This window comes from Myxocyprinus asiaticus, chromosome 8, assembly GCF_019703515.2.
Source record: "Myxocyprinus asiaticus isolate MX2 ecotype Aquarium Trade chromosome 8, UBuf_Myxa_2, whole genome shotgun sequence".
Taxonomy (NCBI): domain Eukaryota; kingdom Metazoa; phylum Chordata; class Actinopteri; order Cypriniformes; family Catostomidae; genus Myxocyprinus; species Myxocyprinus asiaticus.
In genome coordinates, this window is record NC_059351.1 from 50,549,344 (window position 1) to 50,567,324 (window position 17,981).

The 17,981-nt window shown below is 39.2% G+C and overlaps 2 protein-coding genes across 8 annotated transcripts; both read left to right on the top strand.

Moving 5' to 3' along the window:
• The first annotated feature begins 1,183 nt into the window (after nt 1-1,183).
• LOC127444541 (actin, alpha skeletal muscle 2-like) lies at nt 1,184-5,167 on the top strand. Its single transcript, XM_051703954.1, has 7 exons — nt 1,184-1,525; nt 2,398-2,537; nt 2,691-3,015; nt 3,179-3,340; nt 3,706-3,897; nt 4,014-4,195; nt 4,683-5,167. Exons 2-7 carry the CDS (start codon nt 2,409-2,411, stop codon nt 4,824-4,826), a joined length of 1,134 nt encoding a protein of 377 aa, XP_051559914.1. The 5' UTR covers nt 1,184-1,525; nt 2,398-2,408; the 3' UTR covers nt 4,827-5,167.
• A 2,976-nt stretch (nt 5,168-8,143) lies between these two features.
• Nucleotides 8,144-17,252, top strand: LOC127444542 (centriole, cilia and spindle-associated protein-like). Of its 7 annotated transcripts, XM_051703962.1 has the most exons (5): nt 8,150-8,172; nt 8,297-8,395; nt 8,916-9,285; nt 9,796-10,103; nt 14,263-17,252. In XM_051703962.1, exons 3-5 carry the CDS (start codon nt 8,922-8,924, stop codon nt 14,440-14,442), a joined length of 852 nt encoding a protein of 283 aa, XP_051559922.1. In that variant the 5' UTR covers nt 8,150-8,172; nt 8,297-8,395; nt 8,916-8,921; the 3' UTR covers nt 14,443-17,252. The 7 variants fall into 7 exon arrangements, with proteins under 7 accessions (XP_051559921.1, XP_051559919.1, XP_051559922.1 ...); XM_051703961.1 differs by lacking the exon at nt 8,297-8,395 and having other exon boundaries at nt 8,144-8,172; XM_051703959.1 differs by lacking the exon at nt 8,297-8,395 and having other exon boundaries at nt 8,148-8,172; nt 8,900-9,285.
• Nucleotides 17,253-17,981: the final 729 nt, after the last annotated feature.

The window sequence follows — 17,981 nt, forward strand, 5'->3', positions numbered from 1 at the left end:
CTATTTTGTTTTTTTGGACTATGTTAGTTGAATCAATGCACCCAATCAACACTTGTGACTTATGAACTGGCGAGAGACTTTTGTCTATACCTCATGTGAAAAAACGTATTCCCTAACTCCTTCGTCTTTCTCCTCTTCCTCTTCTAGCAGCTGGTGAGAAGCAGCAGCTGAACTGATTGTGAAGCAAATGTCTCCTAAAAATAGGGAAGAGGGGGTAAAATTAGTGCCGTCCACAGTAAATAAGCTACGTTTTATGGGGGCTCCTCTGACACCCTATATGGGGTTGGGAGCCTCTGTAATACCTAGACACTGTCTGGCTTGAGAGGAGGAACTATGATACTCACTTGTTAAGTTGTGAAATGGAATTTAGGCTCGGCATCAAACATTCACATCAATGAAACTCATTGCACAAGGTGGTGTATGAATGATCGCTGGTTCCTTGACAGCTAAAACCTTTTGCCGCCAATTGAAGAATAGAAAAAAACACAACTGCATATTCTGCTTTTCCTCTGCAAGTCATGGTATTTTTACTGTGTGTGTGTGTGTGTGTTTTACATGTATGGCAATTGGTGATATTGGTTGCGATGGTGCACAAATATTGTTATCATTGCATAAAGGTCTGTATGTCTGTGTTCGCCCTATATAGTTGTGATTTGATAGTGGTAGTGCAAGAAGTAAATGAGTTATTATACATGTTTACATTTTGTTAAAGCGTTTCAAGTGGGATGTCTAAATGCGCCCCAACTCCCATGTAGAAGGGAAATGACTTCTCAAACCATGGCTTTCTGTGGAACAGCCGTAAATTGACGTAAACACCCCATAGTCTGACCACACCTCTCTTTTGACCCAGATATACTATGTTGCTTATACAGTGTGTGTAATACTGAATGCATTGCTCCTTATAGAAGTCTTCTGTAATTTCTGGTTCTGTTGTCATCCTTCAAATCAGCCAATGGATCTGTAATCAAAAGAACTAAATGAGAGACAAGCGATAATTGCTTGAAAAGTTTTACTTATTGGATTATTCATATATATTTATAATTTAATTAAACATTTTATTGTTAAATAAGTTTATTATCATGCATAACTAGACAGAAATTTCCTGCCATGTTCTTATTCAAATGTAAAAGCGTCCATCCATACACTCATGCTGTGTCCATTCTAATGGAGAAGAGTGTGGGTTGCGAGGCGGGTCACAGCCCTGGACTCGCCATACACGGCCCTGCGCCCACCAGGTGTGGTCTGGGGTCTGGAGCGCCATATATGGAGCGTCCCGGGTGCGCGGGCCGCGGCGCTGTGCAACTCACAGCTGCTGAGCTTCCCCGCGCGACCCCACTGACACCCAAATATGGACAAGAATCGGGAGGAATTCCTGCTGAATGCAGGGACATTCCTTAATGGTTGTCCAAAGAGCTTGAAAAGAAGAGGACGGGTATATAAGATAGCGGGGTGTGCTGGTCATTGTTTAGCAGGAGCCGGCGGCGCTTGAGTTTGACTTCAGCACTCTGAACAGGAACATTCACAGGTAAGTGCGCGTGGAGACGCGGGAACGCGCACCCGTTCGATTGAGAAACGGAGGTAGCTACCATTAAAAAAATTATTTTAGAAAATACATCAACAAGGATCGTTAATCTGAACTGGAAATGTAACGATAACATTTGACCACAATTTCTTTTATAACCAAGATTAAAAAGTCTTCACTTTACTGCATTGATGCAATCTCTTCATATGTTTACAGTTTAATAAATTGTTCAAAATAGTCTGTCCTATCAGTTATAATCTGCGGCATACACTCCTATCTGTCATAATGTTTTAACTAATCAGTAGCCGTAACGCGCAATAAGCGTGTATGATTAGTATGCATGCTTATAATGAGTATGCAATAATACAGTAATTACAGAATTAATTTATATATCCATAACAAATATTTGTATCAATTAAATAAAAAAGAAATAAAACTGAACTGTCCTCTATCACATCCCTTAAGTAAAAATGCCAATCAGCTAATTTAAATGCTAATTATCGAGAGAAGTTTTTGCAGTTTTTAATTAATTTATTAATTTATTAAAAGGAAAATTAAAAGGGTCTCAAATGAAGTCAAAGCTAATTAATCAATACAATCTTAGATGTTCATTTAATTACTTTGTTGTCATTTCTTATTGGATGTTTGGTTTGGACTATGCACCAACAAAGTTGAAATGGCATACAACCATACTACCCTTACTATTTCTGCCATATCTTTATTCGTAGTATGCCATTCCGAACTTGGCGAATGATTTGGTATACTATACTATACGATACTATCTGGTATAGAGTTTTTAGTGGCTTGTGTCAAATGACCCATACTCTTTAATTTCGCATTGGCATTGTTTTCTCACTGGCTTTGTCTGTTTTTAGAACCTATCAAGATGTGTGACGATGAAGAGACTACTGCTTTGGTGTGCGACAACGGCTCCGGCCTGGTCAAGGCTGGCTTCGCTGGTGACGACGCCCCCAGGGCTGTCTTCCCTTCCATCGTTGGCCGCCCTCGTCACCAGGTAAATACAGATTTCCTGACTGGATTTGGATTCATCTTCACAGGGTGAATGAGATAGCATTTATGGGTACAACATCTTCTAGGTTTTCCCCACACTGACCATAGACCACTTTTGGGCAGTTCTGATCATGCCATTTCTCTTGGTCCTCTCCAGGGTGTCATGGTCGGCATGGGTCAGAAGGACTCCTACGTTGGAGACGAGGCTCAGAGCAAGAGAGGTATCCTGACCCTGAAGTACCCAATCGAGCATGGCATCATCACCAACTGGGACGACATGGAGAAGATCTGGCACCACACCTTCTACAACGAGCTCCGTGTGGCCCCTGAGGAGCACCCCACCTTACTCACTGAGGCCCCGCTGAACCCCAAGGCCAACCGAGAGAAGATGACCCAGATCATGTTTGAGACCTTCAATGTTCCTGCCATGTACGTGGCCATTCAGGCCGTCCTGTCCCTGTACGCTTCTGGCCGTACCACTGGTAAGATAACATGCTTTGATTGAGAAATTGAACATAGTGATACTCAAGGCATTTGATGCAATTATAATTCTAAACTTGTAGCTAAGCTATGTATTTAAGTATATGCCAACATACCATTCTGTTTGGTGAAGCTGACTGATTTCTTGCTCTTGGTGGCTATTAGGTATTGTACTGGACTCCGGTGATGGTGTGACCCACAATGTACCCATCTATGAGGGTTATGCTCTGCCCCACGCCATCATGCGTCTGGACTTGGCTGGTCGCGATCTGACAGACTACCTGATGAAGATCCTGACTGAGCGTGGATACTCTTTCGTCACAACTGGTGTGTACCTTTTTCCTTCATACTAAAATATATAGTTAACTGCAGGATGTTCCCTGTCCCCAATGGGACACGTGATTTTTTTTTTGGTCTTGTGGCCTCCACTTGCATCCGTGAAGTCCAAAAACTGTTGGGGGTCCAATTGGCCATTTTATGCTTCAGTGCTCACAAGCACCTATTTTGTGGCCGTTATGCACCCTCAATGCAACCTGTTGTTGAGGCCACACTGGTGTAGACTCAATATTGGACTACTTACCCGAGGCCATTTTGCAAGGCCATTTTGGACAGGCCATTGGAGTACTTGGCATGTTAAAACCTTTTGCATGTGTAAAGTCCTAACAAATCTAACAAAATGTTGTCCACCATAGCTGAGCGTGAGATTGTGCGTGACATCAAGGAGAAGCTGTGCTACGTAGCACTGGACTTCGAAAATGAGATGGCCACTGCCGCCTCTTCTTCCTCCCTGGAAAAGAGCTACGAGCTTCCTGATGGTCAGGTCATCACCATCGGTAACGAACGTTTCCGTTGCCCCGAGACCCTGTTCCAGCCTTCCTTTATCGGTACGTTTGAAAACAAATCTGAGTGAGATTTTCTCTTCCTACCTTACTGTACATTTTAGTCCTGTAAATATTTCTCTGTTTCTAAAGTCTGTGCTCTCTTCAAAATACTTACCCAGGTATGGAGTCTGCTGGCATTCACGAGACCGCTTACAACAGCATCATGAAGTGTGACATTGACATCAGGAAGGACCTATATGCCAACAACGTCCTGTCTGGTGGTACCACAATGTACCCTGGTATTGCTGACCGTATGCAGAAGGAGGTCACAGCCCTGGCTCCTAGCACAATGAAGATTAAGGTAATAGAGCCCACAGCTAAAACACTTAGTTAAAACCAAACTGGACTTAACTTGGAACACAGCACTGGGTGCGCTTACATGCACAATCTTAGACCGAATATGCTTTATAAGCCGACAACTTGTAAGGCCATGTAAATGCCTTAAACTAAAACTTAAAATTGGTGACGTGAGTTGAAAAGTCGTTTCAGAGGTGGAGCAAGTTACATTTTGACATTTTTATTTTCGGAAATAACATGCACTGTTGAATTGTACACAAAAAGACCATGTTTATTAAGAAATAAATAAACCGGGCAATTCTGGTTTCAACCTGTTCGGGGTGTTTCCCCAAGTTAGCTGGGAAAGGCTCCAACACCCCAGCGAACCTACATCGGATAAGTGGTTATAGAAGATGGATTATAGTGTCATGATTGGAGAAAATCATGTTTTGACAAAACTGACAATGCATATTGGTTTTCTGAGTGGTGTTTTATCTTCTGCTTCTTTGTAGATCATTGCTCCCCCTGAGCGCAAGTACTCCGTATGGATCGGTGGTTCCATCCTGGCCTCCCTGTCCACCTTCCAGCAGATGTGGATCACCAAGCAGGAATACGATGAGGCTGGTCCCAGCATCGTCCACCGAAAGTGTTTCTAAATGCCTAGCCCTCCATCTCATAACTGCATCCTGCTCGGGAACCGAGCGATTGCTCCTAGTCGGACATTGTTTTCTACAGTCGTTATTTTTCTAATGACACTTTTGCAGTTGCTTGATATAAGCAGTTGTGAACATAAACTGAGAAAAATACCAAGCATGCGCTCTTGCACAGAAATGTATTTATTACTGATTTACATGGCTTGGTATTTTGGCGAATGCTGTTTGAAATGGAATGACCCTGCTCCCTTAGATTCCAGTGATGCTGACACTGCCATTTGTTTACCCTCCCCAGTTGATGACCAACACATCACACACCAAGATTAATAAAAACTTAAACTATATTTTTAAACATGGTGGTCATTAATGAATATGCCATTCCAGAAACTGCTGCTTGCTCTAATAAGACAGTGCACTAGGATTCACCCCACACTGATACGGACTGAATAATATTTACACAACCTCTCAGATGGTTTACAGAGAAATTACTCGGTGCTTGGTCTTTTTATGCCTGTAAACTGACATCTATAATCTATCAAGGCTGTTTAAAACCATTCTGGATTCCCATAGGACATTATATGCAGTAGCATTGACAGTCACACTTGACTCCAAGTTTACACTGCATAAAAAGGAGCTAGGGGCACATTAAGGTACACAGTAAGGGGTTGTTATTCTGTGGACATGCACTACACTGACATCTTTCACTGTTGCACACCGTCTCTGTGTTTATATCAGCGTCTCTCGCTGAATGCATTTAGATGCGCTCCTCCTGCGAATGTCGACGGAGGAGATTAGCATGGCGAATGCCACGAATGGGTCCCCCTTGGAAGTTGGGGGGCCCCTGGGCTTCAGCCCGTGTAAGCCTGTGCATTATTGCGCCCCTGGCCATGACAACAATCATCTTCTTTATTAACCACGAGTCTAGTTAATACTGCCTGATTATAATGTAATCACATACTGTATTTATTACAATTATTTACAACCCAAAATAAATGTCCACAATAATTCCACGTTTAATCTAGAATAATTGATTTCAATCTGGAGAAAGCAAATCATGGACCATTTTCACATATTCTGGTTTTTTGGGATGCGGAAGTAAACGATTGCAGGTTAAACGTCTATAGTGCTCTCTCAGCAGCTGTACCTCGTCGCAGCTTTGGTAACTCGTTTTTTTTTAAACTAATTCCAAAGTAGTATAATACAAAGTGTAATGTTATAAATTTACACTAAATCATTTAAAAATTGCAAACGTTTGCTATATTTACGATGCTAAATTAGGCGGAAAAGCATAATTACACTCTGATCACAGTCTCAATTTACTTAGACTGAAGTTTTAAAATAATCTAAGTATAGGGACAATTGTAACAAACTATTTCTTTTGGTAGAAGAAATAAATAACAGTACAGTTTTAATCCTAATTAACTGAACGCTTTCTACTTTATTTAGTGCTTATTCTTCAGCTGTCAGAAGCAGTGTTGTGTGTCATGCATTACTAAGTAATTAATTACTGTAATTAAATTACTTTTACTATGAAAAATTAAGGGATTACTCTTAATTTTTTAGTAATTTACAGTTACTTCTGATGTAATTGTGTTAAATACTGTACAGACTATAGAACAATTCTATATAAACAATAGTGAATTTAAAATCGAAATTTAACGTCTAATGTTAAAATATATGTTTTCTAATTTAACGCTGCCCCTTTAAATTCTTTGGTCAGTTCATGAATAATGTATTTTATTTTATATGATTTATTTGAAAGAATTAAAAGAACAGTTTCATGTCTATCCTTGTATTTTCATCTGGTCGAGGATGATCAGGGTTTTAGAAAGTAATTAGTAATAAGTAATTCAATTACTTTAAAGACAGAGTAATCTAATTACACTGTAGATGTAATTAGTAGTTATTACTTTTATAGTAACTTACCCAACACTGGTCAGAACAGACACCAAGATTTACATGATTTGAAGTGAATTAAATCCAATTTGCTAAAATGTTGATCAGCTAAAAAGTATGATGCCATCACTGTACCATAGCACTTTTTTGTAAGGACAGCCATTATTCAATAATATGGTAGGTAATTTCAGCTAGTGTTAGCAAGTGTTAACATCTGAAATGTATTTAAACTTTCAACAAACCACTCAAAGATAAAAATGGAAATGAGTTTGAATACAAAGCCATCAAACATTTGGAAAGCAGAAGAGAAATATTGGACATCCAAAAAACTTTTTTTTCATACATCAAAATATATTTAAACCTTAAAAAAAAGTTACTCAGAGGTCCTTAGAGGACAAAAATGTCCGCGTCAAAAAACTGCCATTATAATATTATATATTTAAATTATTTTCCACTTTCAATGAGTTAATTTTTTTAACCAACATCAGTCCTGATCATAACTGCCAAATATTCATTCATTTTCAGGATTTTAACCCTTTAAATGCCAGTTTGTTTATATAATGCCACTCTTGTTTTTACACACACACACACACACACACACATTTCTCAATACACACATACAAAACACACTCTGACATCCATACCAACACACCCACACAATTTTAGCTGCATCATTTTTTTTTTTATTCCAATTGGCCTGCAGTGCTCTATAATACAGCAAACAGAAAATAGGGGAAAAGCATGTATTTGCTCCATAGGCTAAACATGAGAAAAATGGCACCATCTGGTGGAAGATATAAAAAATTAATATTTTGAAGCCAGGGCTCCGGAATGAAAGCATAATATCATAGAATTCATGATTTTATGCTTTAATGACACTGGGATCAAATATTGCAGTTTTAATGGATTTCAATGGGGACATTTTTGTCCTGAAGGTCCTGAGTGTAACTATTTTGTGTACACAGTGTATTATAGATGTATTATAGGAACTGATGTTGAAATATCAAAATTCCCCCAAAAATACACACCTTCGGCAATTAACACAGCCAAAATGATCGGGAATAAAAAGTGGCACAAGGTTTAATATCTCATGAGGTGAAATATTTCCACTTCTTTTCTAGTAGATGGGAAATTCTACTGCGCATGCGCTTTGTAATAAGATACGTTTATTTAGTACGCTTGATTACCACCTGTTACATTCTACGTTCCCAGTATAAGAAATTTTCCATGACAAAATTATTGGAGTAAGGCCAAAGAATACTCCCACCACCTAGTAGGTGATTGTAATCAAATAAGGGTCAATAAAACGGTGGATTGGTGTGTGTGTGCGTGCGCGCGCACTTGCGCACTTCAGCTTCAGCGTCAAGTGCTCGGACAATCCTAGTATGATGCTGTGCGCATGCGCACTGTAAATCACAGAGAGGCTGTAAAGAATCTCTGGCTCTAGTATCAGGTACGGGGAGGGTTGTTTTTATTTTACTACGCAGCCGTCGCTCAAGAATAATGGATAAATGTTTGTGGAATTCATGAGGATGTGAAGATAAAAATGCACGTCTTTATTCATCTCTCACGTTAAGGAACGTCAAAGTGGGTGAGCTTAAATCGCTTCTATTTATCCGAATCAACATAAGGGCAGCTGACATGTAAACACACTGCGCTCACAGTGTAACCAGCAGGTTTGTTTCATTTATTAAATTATTCACTGACATATATTCAGTGGTTGGACAGGTTTAAAATGCGAATTTATAATACGCCTATTATTTAGTGGAGTATACTTAAATATTTTGATGACGCATGTGGACTCACAATAAACGCGACGCAGCATTGTAGCGATTTGTTAATTGCACGAAAAACATGCATTAAAACGCATGTCCCTTTAGAAAGAAGATGTCATCGGCTTATGTATTATGTAAAGAATATAAATAAATTATGTGGTCACAGGGCTGTAACCTACTGTGCAGGAAAACTGGAAAAACAACACATTCCTGCATGCACGGTAAGGTTTTCGATCAGTTTGCAACGCGAAAATCGCGTAATGTGCACATACACTACAATTAACACTGCAACAGATGGTGACTGACGCGCGCGGGTCAAGTACGGGCAGACAAGATTGCCAATCGCAACACTGCTTAAATATTAGGCCTGTGATATTGCATTATTATATTATGTTTATTCCTTAGGTGACTATTTCAACAGGACCAAATGTCGACCAATAACAACTTGATGTCCAAGAAGATCCGGACGGAATACATGAAGAAGTTCCGGGATCCAAAGTGGGAAACATTCTCGAAATGTTATGAGGACTGTGTGAAATACAGACTGACCCGAAGGCTGATGGAGCAGACTCATAGACCATTATTTGGGGACGGATGGGACAGTGGGTCCGACTCAAGTGGAAGGTCCAGTCCGAAGATGCACAAGGTAAACCACTCAAATGCCAAACAGTACACATCTTCCAAAGAGTCCAAGAACGAGACCGCAGAGGTTCGGAATTCCTGGAAGCCACAGGTGAATGGGGAAGTTCATACGGATACTAGTGCAGCCTTGGAAAGCTCAACCCCCGTAGGTAGGTGAACGTCTCATGCGATCATGCCAGTTTCATTTTATCGATTGATTGATTTAAATTGATTGGAATCTTTCTTAAAGGAATAGTTAACCAAAAAATGAAAATTCTGTCATTATTCTCTCACCATCATGTCATTTTTCGAATTTTTTCCCAGATAGCGCACGAACGTCTCCGAGATGTCTGTTTTTCATCTGGAAAGCATCGCATTCTCATTAACATCTGCTAAACATCTTAAAAAGATCAGATTAACAAACACTGTAAATCATAAACATCTCAAAGACATCTGCTGAGTGTCTTGTTGACATCCGAGAGACAACGTCTTATACACGTATTGCAGATGGGCAAATAACCTAAAAAATAAGTCTTCCAGATGTAAACACATCAAATAGACGTCTGGGTGATGTATGTGTGCTATCGGGGGTGTTTCTTGGAAAAATAACAGCATATGAGTTAGGAACTGCCCAACAAACGTTGAATCAAATGAGTCAGTTTTCTTTTAATTCATCATAGAAAATGGTTGCAAAGGCGCAAAAACTACAAACGGACCATTGGAATCTGTTACGACACGCCGTCCGAGACATCGGGCGCCCTGTTCAGAACTGAGCTACCCTAAAAGGGAGCTGGACAGTGACGAATCACATCTATCTGTGTTAAGAAAACCATCCAGGGCCAAGAGCCAACCACCAAGCAACACCAAGGACCGGATGTCCAACCGTGACAACAGACGGTCTTTTATCCAATATGATTGTGCCGACAGGCATATTGAGACCAGGGACAGAAGGACACCAAACATAAGAACATCCATGTCCGCTGGAGAGGTGAGACCTGCTAGTAACCGGAGCTTTCTGTATCGTATCTAGGAAATCTAGTACTGCATAGTCGTCGAGCAGGTTGCCGATTGCCAATATAAAGTCACATCCTGGTCTCATGGGATCACGTTACTATACCTACATTCTTGCTAAATGGTTTTTACGTGGCTCATTGTACATAAAATCACGGCAGTTTCCTGACTTTTATTCACTTTTTCACAAATCACGCATAAAACGTTGTTAACACTTATTACTTTTTACCCTGTTCCTCACACAATGCTATCTTATGAGATCTACACACTATAACTATAGTGCATGACTTGTAAAGTGATACATTGTAACGTTTACATTACATAACCAACTACATTTACAAGTTTGTTTGCGAGATCAAATAGCGTGGTAGCTCAACTGATAGACCGTTGCACTTGCAATGCCAAGGACCAGGGTACAAATCCTGAAGAGCAAGCAAGTCAACACGTGAGCTAAAAGTGTCATTGAAGTGTCATTTAATTTATTTCTTTGCATCAGCAATTGCAATTTTTTTTTTTTCACTAACTTTTGCTTTTATGGCACTATTAGGGTTGGGAATTAGGTTTTGCTGATTTATAACCGATAAAGCGTTAACCTTAACCTAGTCTGATTGGGGGAAAATTTAACTCGCTTTAAGCGCCACTCCGCGATACGTGTAATTAACCATGTTATGCCATGATTCACTCAACCTCACGTTTGTTGCAAACCTGTTTGATTTTCTTGCTCTGTTAATTGGCCAAGCAGAAGTGTTATCGGCCAAAACTCGCCAAATATCGTCCGGTTTTCGCTTGGGGTCATGATCACCCTGAAGGGGTTTATTTCACGATAATAACCCCTAATAATGTGATAAAGTCACATTTATTTATATAGCACATTTAAATTATTACACGACTACTAGCCCAATTAATAAATACATAGACATAAAAAAATTGATTTGTGTTGAAATTATGTAATTATATGAGAAGAAATAAATCGCTGACCAGCTGAAATTCACCTCTGGTTTGTGTCGGATTTCTGTTGGTGTTTATTCTGTGCAAATGACCATCTGACTCTTCATTATCCAGCTTATTACAAGACTACTTGCCAAATAAGTACATAAATGGACATGAAAAATTGAAATTATTTTATTTGCTTACTTGTAGAGATCGTACAGTGATCCGAGAAGCAAGAAATGTGACCTGCAATACCTGTCTAATACGTCTTCATCCCCAGATGTGCGGTTGTATCTCAGAGATATCAGACCGCTAGATGGCGCCATTGAGTATTCCAGAGCGGCGTGTAATAAAACAATATATCACTAGCACTAGATGAAAACGTTACTGTCTGGGCGAAAATCTTATACAGAAATTTAGACCAGAATTACATTTTAGTAATTGTGCTGTGGAAACCACAATGAGAGCGCTTTAGCGGAAATGAACGTGAGTGTTTTTAAAACACAAGTGATTTAAATAAATTATACATACAAGAAGGGAACTTTTGAAGTTCAACCACAAAAGCGACCTGTTCTAACTAAACAGTGGTGTGCTAATCATTGGAATAAAGCACCGACCGACATCTGACACTAAAAGTGGAAAAGGTAAATTATTCAACATAGTGCGGTGATATCCTGAAGCTCGAGCAAGATTACCTTCTTTGTTGAACAAACGTTTAGTAGGTTAAGCAAAGGCTGGATTTCATCATTGTAGAAATGGAAAACATAACTGGTTCTAGATTCTGTGTATATGTTAGAGTGAACTGTACACTCTTTGATTCTTTAGTGGAACACAAAAGTAGTTTGTGCTCCTTCAACTTTGAGCACTTTCATGTTTGATTTGTATTAAAATGAACAGATTTCAGCTTTTTTCTTTGTTATATGAAGGTCTCATTAAAACTTGATTGGAAACTTTTACCAGGCCTTCTTTATTTATTTTTAAATACCTTTTATGTATAGATTTGACTGTTTTGGCCTTGTCCCAAACACAGACTTTCAATATTAAACTATGAAAATCCATTATAAAAATAAAAATTATCGCATGTTTAAAACTATGATATTCTAAACAAAGTGAAATGAACTTAAACCATTTCAATATTTATTGTGTGAAAATGACTTCTATCAATTTTTAAATCAAAATTTACATGTACATTTATTCATTTGGCAGACGCTTTTATCCAAAGCGACTTACAAAAGAGGAAATACATAAGTGAATCATCTTACAAAGTTTCAGTAGTGTCAGTATAGTAGTATTCAAGACAGATTAAAGTGCAACAAGTGCAAAGTTTTTTTTTTTTTTTAGTGACTGGTTAAGTGCTCATGGAAAAGATGTGTTTTTAGCCGTTTTTTGAAGACAGAAAGTGAGTCAGCTTCACGTATGGAGTTGGGAAGGTCATTCCACCAATGCGGTACGATGAAGCCAAAAGTCCGGGAAAGTGTTTTGGAGCCTCTTTGTGTTGGTACAACAAGGTGACGTTCCTTAGCCGACCGCAGGCTTCTAGTGGGCGCGTAGCTCTGCAGAAATGATTTTAGGTATGCTGGAGCAGACCCAGTGACTGTTCTGTATGCCAGCATCAGAGCCTTGAACTTGATACGTGCATAAACCGGCAGCCAGTGGAGAGAGACAAGGAGTGGTGTAACATGTGCTCTCTTTGGTTCATTATAGACCAGATGTGCTGCTGCATTCTGGATCGTTTGCAGGGGTCTAATTGCGCATGCAGGGAGGCCTGCAATGAGAGCGTTACAGTAGTCCAGTCTAGTTATGACAAGTGACTGAAGAAGTTGTGTGGCATGTTCAGAGACGAAGGGTCTTATCTTCCTGATATTGTAGTGTGTAAATCTACATGAAACGAGGTCGGTCCAACAGTTGTGGTGCCATTTTTACGACACCAAACAAATTTTCCCCTAATAACCTTTTTTTCAAAAGTTAGTGTACATGCTAACCAAATCGACAAAAGAGCATGCTTGAGATGAAATATGAGACAAGTGATGTTAGAATGAAACAAAGAAAATTCTGTGCAAATATCACTTGTGAGCAGAATGTTTTTATTGGTCGTCATTTCCAATCAAGCTCACAAAACGTGTGAAAATATTATTTAATTGTGTGTATTTAGGACACACAAAATGTTACCTATGAAATAAGCCTTAGCAACACAAAGAAGTCAGCTATCACTTCCACTGCGGAATTCTATTAATTACAATACAGAATTTGGGATGTGCTGGAAATGACACTGGTGAGAATTTTTATGACTTTCAGAAAAATAACACAAATCTTCAGTTATGCATGCATATATACTGCACCCTGTTGGACATTGTTAGTAGACAAAACGTTTAATGAGACTTTCAAGAAATCCACAAAAGTCTGAAGTTGAAGAAAACACTCAATATTTTGCAGAATGTCCAGAGTGCTCTTTTCCATGCAGTGAAGGTGAACTGGGACAGATGTTGTTAAAGGAATATCCCGGGTTCAATACAAGCATTTGTGGCATAATGTTGATTACCACAAAAAATTATTTCAACTCATCCCTCCTTTCTTTAAAAAAGCAAAAATCGAGGTTACAGTGAGGCACTTACAATGGAAGTCAATGGGAGACAATTTTTGGAGGGTTTAACGACAGAAATGCGAAGCTTATAATTTTATGAAAGCACTTAAATGAATTCTTCTGTTAAAATTATCATTTTTACAGACATTTTAGGGTTTGTTGACATTACATCATCATGACAACCAAGTTGTAAAATTGGCTGTAACTTTTAGCACACTAAAATCATGTAAACACGCATATTGTTTATGTCTTGTGGCTATACTTTTGAAAAAGTGAGTATTTTAATGTTAAAAAATAGGCCCTCATTCAATTCCATTGTATGTGCTTCACTGGAACCCAGACTTCTGCTTTTTTTTACATAAAAGGAGGGGCTAGTCAAAATTATTTTTTTGTGGTAATCAATATTATGCCACAAATATTGTCAATTGAGCTTAACTTGTATTGAACCCGGAATATTCCTTTAAGCTCCAGAAATGACTATAAAAGCACCACAAAAGTAGTCCACATGACTTGTGCACTATATTCCTTTAATACATTTGAATTCTGAACTGGATGTTTGGATGGATACAGAGATGATGCAAATTTTGATGCAAAGCATGACACTCTGACTCACCTTCATTCTCAGATTCATCGGGCCGACGTGGGCGTCCAGACTCGAAGAGAGTCGGAAAAACGTGGAAGAGGATTAGATCACCGGAGGGCAAGGTCAGCTGACCTGGAAAAGTGCCGTCGATCAGAACTGTGTGTTGTGGATGAGCGCTGGATGACCGAGTACATGCGCTGCTTCTCTGCTCGACTGAGATAGACGGCTGATCCCGGATCAGTTTATTTCAATGGATTTGATATGAGGTACAGGTCGCAGGTAACAGATCTCAAACCAGCACTACAGGACAATTTTAAAATAAAGTTTGGAAGAATCAGTGGGATTCTGATTTGAATTCCTTCACTTATGATATGAGAAAAAAAAATTATAATAAAAAGGTTAATTCCGTATTTTTGGAGACTGGCTACAATCACTTTTTCATGAATGCAAAGAAGGACCAAACATTTATTTACTACACCATTACTACACATTTGCTAGTACACTTATTGTGATGTGTTTTGTTTTCAAAATCTTGTTTCTGCCAATTTCATGGCCTTTGATGGTCATTATGTTTCATATTCAGATAGTTTGAATGGACCAAACAATTTATAGAGAGACAGTTGATAAGAACTGTTCATTACTCAGATTGTTTCCTCTCATTTTTCACTTTCTAGAGTGCTATTCTAGATGCTTCAGCCTGCCTGTGTTGTAAGTTAAACTGCTTCATATGTAAGCTGTACACATTCTTGCTCTTTCGAATGTAATTGATTGATGTGGTTTGTTTGGTTTGTGCTTCTTTTATAAGATGGTCAATGAGTTGGTGTTGAAAGACGGTGTTAGAAGTGCAGTCTTGACATGAAATGTTCAGCATGATCTCATGAACATTATGTGACTGTGGCAACATTTTTGCGAAACAAAATTACGTGCTTCAGTACACGTTTATCTGCAGTTTCCCAGTGAAATGTCCAGCGGGGGGCGCCAAAAGTGAGTAAAATGGTGTTTTTATTTTTTATTTTTCCCTTTTTCTCCCAATTTGGAATGCCCAATTCCCAATGTGCTTTTAAGTCCTCGTGGTCGCATTGTGATTCGCCTCAGTCCGGTTGGCGGAGGACAAGTTGCCTCTGCGTCTGAGACCATCAGCCCGCGCATCTTATCACGTGGCTTGTTGAGCGCATTGCCACGGAGACATAGCGCGTGTGGAGGCTTCACGCCATCCACCGCAGCAACCATGCCCAACTCACCACGTGAGAACAAACCACATTATAGCAACCACGAAGAGGTTACCCCATGTGACTCTACCCTCCCTAGCAACCGGGCCAATTTGGTTGCTTAGGAGACCTGGCTGGAGTCACTCAGCACGCCCTGGGATTCGAACTAGCGAGCTAGCGAACTCCAGGGGTGGTAGCCAGCTTCTTTACCACTGAGATACCCAGGCCCCCCCTAAAATGGTGTTGTAAGATGAGGTTTTTAAAGTGAATATTAGACGGAGGATTTATTGAGTAAAACGATCCTCCCTAACCTAAAATTTTAACAAATAGTGATGGAAGATCAAATGCGAGGTAAACAAAACAGACATCCTTACCCTTAACCAACACCTAAACCTAACCGATAGTGTCCAAAAACAAAATGCGAAATGAAAAGCACATTTTTTAAAGCAACCATGTAGTTTTGTGTCACTTCTACAAAACGTTTGTGTCGTGTATTAACTTGCGTACAGTAAAAGTGTTTCGATATCAAAACAGCAGTGTGTGATTAATAGTGTTTATTAATTGTTAATTGTTTATAGAGTCGTATTCAACCATTGTACTCGTGGTTTGTGTGAAAGTGAATGAAAGGCACAGTTATTGTAAGGCCTCTAGTGTTCAGTTCACCAGAAAACTGCAACGAAACGTAGAACGTGGCACGTAAAAGTCAAATTGCGAAAATGTTGTTGTAGTAACGGTCATTCTGTGAGACTAGGTTCCAAATGTTTTCTACAAAAAGGGAAATTTCCCTTACCAGTCATTATTTAAATCATGTATTTTCCACTTTTTGCACACATCAAAGATGTCAAGTTATCAATAATTTAAGGAGGAACAGAAACCGAGGGCTAGTCGAAGGCAATCTGTTGATTCTTGTGAATGTGACACATTATCGTACATTGAGTTCATTATATTTCTAACTGATGGTGCACAGATTTTTGTTCCTAAATACATATTTATGGATGTCTTATGAATATATTTTGCTTTTCAGTGATATTTGCATCTGATCAGATTGTTGTATTGTTGTATTTTTACTCTCAGTTGACTATCTGGACATTTTTATTTTTATTTGTTTATTTATTTATTTTTTCTCCCCAATTTGGAATGCCCAATTCCCAATGTGCTCGAAGTCCTCGTGGTGGCGTAGTGACTCGCCTCAATCCGGGTGGCGGAGGACGAATCTCAGTTGCCTCCGCGTCTGAGACCGTCAATCTGTGCATTTTATCACGTGGCTTGTTGAGCGCGTTACCGCGGAGATGTAGCGCATGTGGAGGCTTCACACTATTCTCCGCGGCATCCACGCACAACTCACCACACGCCCCACCGAGAGCGAGAACCACATTATAGCAACCACGAGGAGGTTACCCCATGTGACTCTACCCTCCCTAGCAACCGGGCCAATTTGGTTGCTTAGGAGACCTGGCTGGAGTCACTCAGCACGCCCAGGATTCAAACTCACGACTCCAGGGGTGGTAGTCAGCGTCTTTACTCACTGAGCTACCCAGGCCCCTATCTGGACATTTTTTAATCAATTGTTCACTTGCTTGTTATTTCATGAAGGAAACTTGTTCTGTTTCTGGCTACTCTGACATTTTTGAATGAAGTACATGTAATATGCTTTATCATATAATATCAACTTGTTTTTTATCAGTAATGTTTACATTTTGACCACTGTATTTGTACATGAGAACTCACACAGGTAATTTATATTTTCATCTGCACAACAGAAATGCTCTGAATGCATTTCAGTGAATAAACTATGTTTGAGTAAGATCATGTTCCCTCAATATTCTGTTCATACCTTAAATCATAGTATTCAAGCACTGTTAAATATCCATCTAAAAATCATTTATGCGTATTTTACCCCCACCACAAACCCAAATTGTTTAGGAGGCCCTAAAGTGGTTCCTGTGCCCAGGGCCCTTATTAAAAAACATTACCATCATACACAGTACTGTGCCAGTTGTGTTTAGTTTGGCCATGCTGACAGACATCTCAGAGGTCTGAATGATGAATGTAGTGATGTCATGTATGTCTGTGTTTTCTATGGGCTGTTAAATGGTATGATCAGAAGTGCTGACGTGCTTTTGTGATCTGTTTAAACAACACTATAAACAGACAGCTGCCACATGTATAAGCTGACCGACAGCTGCCCGTCTGTGTGTGTCTATGAGATGCAGAGGACAGGAGAAAAAATGTGCGAGTGTGTGAGTATAGTTTGGAAATTATAGTTTGAGCACAAAATTGTTACTAGAAGTGAGCTAAACATGACAACACCTTCCTTTGGGAACATATGGGGTGTCTTCAAGTGAAAAAAAAAAACACAACATTTTTTAAAATTTATATAATGTTTTAAATTATATTTGTAACCTGTTTTATAAGATTCCCTTTTGGCATTTTGGTTAAAAATGAGTTATGCACATACACATAGTCAGTGAAGGACACTTTATGCTCTTGTGTGATATATTTGTATTTTTCCCAAATTATGGATTTGGGAAAAATGTATATGTCTGCTAGCCA

Excerpts from the sequence above, each read along its gene's own strand:
- LOC127444541 (XM_051703954.1), top strand. The coding sequence starts at position 2,409 with ATGTGTGACGATGAAGAGACTACTGCTTTGGTGTGCGACAACGGCTCC. Across the intron at positions 2,538-2,690 it reads TTGGCCGCCCTCGTCACCAG|GGTGTCATGGTCGGCATGGG; the intron begins GTAAATACAGAT and ends GGTCCTCTCCAG. Across the intron at positions 3,341-3,705 it reads ATACTCTTTCGTCACAACTG|CTGAGCGTGAGATTGTGCGT; the intron begins GTGTGTACCTTT and ends TGTCCACCATAG.
- LOC127444542 (XM_051703961.1), top strand. The coding sequence starts at position 8,922 with ATGTCGACCAATAACAACTTGATGTCCAAGAAGATCCGGACGGAATAC. Across the intron at positions 9,286-9,795 it reads GGAAAGCTCAACCCCCGTAG|AAAATGGTTGCAAAGGCGCA; the intron begins GTAGGTGAACGT and ends AATTCATCATAG. Across the intron at positions 10,104-14,262 it reads CATCCATGTCCGCTGGAGAG|ATTCATCGGGCCGACGTGGG; the intron begins GTGAGACCTGCT and ends CTTCATTCTCAG.